We start from the raw sequence: 5,000 nt of genomic DNA, 5'->3' as shown, positions 1-5,000 counted from the left end.
TGGACTTACCAGGAGTGAATCCAGATTGCTCTGGCCTTTGGTGCCTCAACAGGTGGTCTCTGATATGTCTCAGTAGGATGTGAGCGAGTACCTTGCCTGGTATACTGAGTAGTGTAATGACTTGGTGATTACTGCAGTCCCAACGATCCCCTTTCCCCTTCCAGAGAGGGATGACCTCCTCACCCCTCAGCAGGTCAGGGGGAATGACACCAGTCTGCCAGATGACAGACAGGACTGCATGCAAGCCACTTGCCATAGGTCCTTCACCAGCCTTTAACAATTCAGCTGGGATGCCACAAACACCTGCTGCTTTACCACTCTTCAGCTTGGAGATCGCCCCTCTGACTTCAGTCAGGGAGGGTCGATCCTTGCTGATGGGTGGGTCTGGCAGAGGAATTTCAACATTACCCTCATCCATGTTAACTGTTGGTGGATCAACCTGATACAACTGCTCAAAATACTCAGCCCAATGCACATGCACCCCATCAGGATCTGAGATTATCTAGACACTTGCTGAGCGGACTGCAGTCATCTGTGAGGAGGGCTTGGAGTTCAGCTTTCTCAGGGCTTGGTAGGCAGTACGAAGGCCATTTACTAGGAAAAGGCTTTCGACCTCCTCTGCAAGATTACTGATAAACTGTTCCTTATCCCTTCTTAACAGTGACCAGAAAATGGTGCAAGTTGCGATCCGCTGACAATCGAGTCCGCACGGCAAGCACCTGTGGTTTCCAGTGTCTCCTGCGAGATGGAATTCTGTCTTGCTCTTGGGCGTTCACCAATGGATTCCTGAGCTGCATCAAGCATTTCACACCCTCGGGTGTTCCTTGGCCACACTACCCGTAATGCTGTATCAGCGTGTCAGAACGCTGATACCAGGAGCCAGAAATCCTCAATTTCTGGGACCTATCAAAGTTATGGAAAAGGAGGCTATTCTTGCTGCCAGCATCAGCTCCTGAGCCATGAGGACCAACAGACATCTCATAGCCAGGTCGATCGCAGCCGGATACCGCATTTAAGTCACCCAGAACAATATGAATATCTCGCCGAGGACAACTGTCTGCCACAGATGCAAGTTTGGCGTAAAACATCTCTTTCACCTCAAGTTTATATACATCCGTAGGAGCGTATACAGTAATAAGAAACATGAAGCCAAGTGAAAGCTTCAGTCTCAACACCATAATACGCTCATTGACTGGAGTGACCTCTACTACCAAGGGTTGAAGTCTGCTGGAGATGGCTATGGCTACTCCCTGGAGATGATGGCCATCGCTGGGGCCCGACCAGTAGTAAGTGTAGCCACCATCACTAATTGTGCCACTGCCAGGTCTTCTCACCTCCGAGAGAGCAGCAACCTCAACTCTCAGCTGCTTCAATTCCCTCGACAGTAGTGGTAACCAAATGTCCTGCTGCAGGGAACACCCTGACAGCCTGCCTAAGGTGTAACCTCGGGTAGTCACTCCGGGTGGCCGCCACTCTGCCTACCAATGCTGCTCCATATAGAGAAGGTTGGCTGGCTGCAGGTCCCATAATCCGCATGTAGGGCTCCCTGGTGCTTTCCCCCACAAGCATCACGCCAGGTTGGCGGCAGCTGGGACCCAGATGGGATGACGGGTAACCGCTCTCCCCACCCTGAGTCCCAGTGGTCACCAACCCAGAGAGGCCCACAGCCCGCTATTCATATTAGGTGGGAGGGACTTTAGCCCTCCCCCCAGCACCAACAACTATATGCTTCGTTGCAAGTGGTTATCTCGGGGGGGGGGGGGGGGGCAGACTGGCAAGGCCTGCCTCCCCACAACCTCCCATTGACCCCAGGGGGCACGGGGGCAGGAGTTACTACGAAGCCAGGGCGTATCCACACCCCGGTGGGCCATGACTCCGTACCTTTAGGGCCTCTTGCTGCTCCAAGAGCCTCCACAGTTCAGCATAGTTCCGCAAAGTACCTAGTTTCCATGGGTGGCCACGAGGAGGCACTGCAGAAGTCTTGTTGATGGAGGGGCTATGAGCTGGCAGAGGAGTCTTATGCATAGCTGCTCCCTTTTCGCACCAGGCTAGCCAACGGTGGCAGCTGTAAGCGAGAAGGCATGCAAAGCACTTAACACTAACTAGGCTACCACACCATCGCTTCGCATCACCAAGAGCATGAGGCACCCACCCATAAGCTTACTGCACTTAATATGCGAATATTCCAATCCGTATGAACAATATTCAGTCAGTCGAATATTTTGTGAAATAACATGACTAAAATATATCTAGCACTTTGTCCACTGAGGACACTGATCGTTCAAAGCAGCCTTGCGTCCTCCACCGCCGATGTATTATTACTGTACAGTAGACTTTCAACACGATTTTAAGGGTAATAGATAAATACAGACCAGGTCCTGGGGTCCCTCGCCAATCAGTTTGGTAATCTGTTTCTTTCTCCCACTTGTTTGTTACACTTTCTTCACACACACACATACATACTCACACACACATACACACTCACTCACTCACACATACACACTCACTCACACATACACACTCACTCTCTCTCACACACACACACACACACACACACACACACACACATGTATGTCTGTGTCTGTGTTTGTGTGTGCATGTGTCTGTGTGTGTGTTTGTGTGTGCATGTGTCTGTGTGTGTGTGTGTCTGTGTATATGCGTGTGCATATATGTGTGTGTATGTATGTAATTTATATATATATATATATATATATATATATATATATATATATATATATATGTATATACATATACCTTATATATTTATCTATCTATCTGTCTATCTATCCATCTATGTATATATTTCCCTATATATATAATATATATAATATGTATATATATATATATATATATATATATATATATATATATATATATATATTCAAACTCTTCACGATCTCCGCTTCAGACGAATATTAAACCGAAATAGTATAGAGGAAAGAAAAGTAAGTCCTGAGAATGAACGTTTTTTTCCTAAATGCATAAAGTCTTACCTTTTTAAGCAGTGAAATCTAAGCGATTTTACTTATTATGCATAAAGAGGGGAGTAGAAGGTGTCTGCTGTGCTTAGCTTTGTCCTGAGTGACACATCCGTGTCATTGCAATTACTTATGTCACAGACATTCTAGCATCTAGATACACATGCACAGACTATGAAATATTTGTTAAATGTCATTCCTATTAACCGTGCCTGGAAAACAAAACACCAATACTTTACGCTACTGAAAATTAAAAAGAAAAAGAAAATCATACCACTTACTGCCGTAAACAAAACTTAAAATATTTACCTTTTGTCAGAAAAAAAGAAAAACGTCAGTATTATAACTGAAGAAATTGAACCGATAGTTGTTGAAATTCTCTCATACATGTTGTACCGAAACACAGCTTGACAGTCACGTACGATAGATCATTTATTTTGCCTTCTTTTTTTTCCTTCTTCCTATTAAAGAAAAGGAAAGGAAAGGGAGAGAAAAAGTAAAAACAACAATATTCGCCATGTTATAACGTGGGCTGGCGGGCAAAATGGAGACAGACGGCACGCGTCTTAAACCTTTCCTCAAGGAGACGCTTTTAAGGAAAGAAAAAGTTCCTGCAGGGAAAGGTAAGAAACGGAAAGAAAGAAAGGGAAAAAAAAGAAGTGAAGAAGAAAGCTAAGCAAAGAAACAAAACAGCTTAAAATCAGAATTCTCCCAAGGATTTCTGAGGAAGAGTATTGCATTCCACTCGTCGAGGAGTAACTGGAATGCGCATCTCTGGCATGGATATACGTGGAATGGGGTCGCCTCTGCCTGCTCTAATGCTGGGGGTCCTCTTGCCCTTCGTCAGCCACTCCTACGCCCAGGTCTTTCCTCCTGGTGTCCGACGTTACCTCGTCCATACGACCAGGTCTGTAAGGCAACTGTTTTTTCTCGATTGTTTTTTTTTTTTTTTCATTAATTCATTTACTTTTTTTAACTTTTTTTTTTTTTTTTTTTGGTGGGGGGGGGGGGGGCGATCGAGCAGTCTCGCCTTCACAAATCTTGCTAGACTTAGGATAAATTGTTTTATTTTTTTCTGGCTTAATCCGTGTCTGTGTGATTACGTTTTTTTTTTTTTTTTTAAAGAATGAGGATTAATCAAATAGAGAATCACTCTTGCGCTTTTGCTAATTGTAATTATATATATTTTTTATTTAGGCTTAATTATTTCTAATTTATATAAACGTTTCTTTATTCATTTCTCTGTTTTATATATTCATGGTATATAATCGTCAGTAAATATACCACACAAGTAAGCCATACATGATAATAGTGGTAGTAGTAGTAACCAATAAATAAATAAATGAATAAATAAGTAGAAATATAAAAATACGTAGAACAAATGAACAACAGTAATTATAATAATACTGACAACTGCCTATATTTAGAGTAAGAAAAAAAATAAAATAACTTTCGCTTCCAATTTACTTTCATTGCCAAGTTGCTGCAGGGAAAAAAAAAAAAAAAAATAGTAATCGAAAAAAACATTTATATGAATTATTTGAAGCGGTAACTTACTCAAAGACAAATTTTCTTGTTTCCCTTAAGTTTTTATTTATTTATTTATTTGTTTATTTATTTGAGGTTTGACAGTAATCTTCTAGAAACAAACTAAGACATTAACAATACCGAAAACAAGAAGTGTCCAATGACTGATCCGGAAAAGTATATGCCTTAAAAGCGAATATAGCAATATTGATGTTATCACTGGCGCAGATATTGGCTTGTGTGTTTCTTTAAATAAACAAATTTCTACATCTCCATTTGCTGCTTTGAGAGAGAGAGAGAGAGAGAGAGAGAGAGAGAGAGAGAGAGAGAGAGAGAGAGAGAGAGAGAGAGAGAGAGAGAGAGAGAGAGAGAGAGAGAGAGGGGGGGATATACATTTATATACATAATATATATATGTATGTATGTATGTATATATATTACACACACACACACACACACACACACACACACACACACACACACACATATATATAT

General features: G+C 42.3%; 1 protein-coding gene across 1 annotated transcript in view; it reads left to right on the top strand.

Moving 5' to 3' along the window:
- Positions 1-3,522: 3,522 nt before the first annotated feature.
- Positions 3,523-5,000, top strand: part of LOC125034038 (cysteine-rich motor neuron 1 protein-like) — a 3,928-nt gene continuing 2,450 nt past the window's right edge. The window contains exons 1-2 of the mRNA XM_047625679.1: positions 3,523-3,601; positions 3,735-3,885. Coding sequence (XP_047481635.1) covers positions 3,523-3,601; positions 3,735-3,885 — 230 coding nt within the window. The remainder of the gene's footprint in view (positions 3,602-3,734; positions 3,886-5,000) is intronic.

Source organism: Penaeus chinensis, chromosome 17 (assembly GCF_019202785.1).
Source record: "Penaeus chinensis breed Huanghai No. 1 chromosome 17, ASM1920278v2, whole genome shotgun sequence".
Taxonomy (NCBI): Eukaryota; Metazoa; Arthropoda; class Malacostraca; order Decapoda; family Penaeidae; genus Penaeus; species Penaeus chinensis.
Note: the sequence above shows the minus strand (reverse complement) of the source record. Positions and strands in the feature narration are given on the sequence as shown.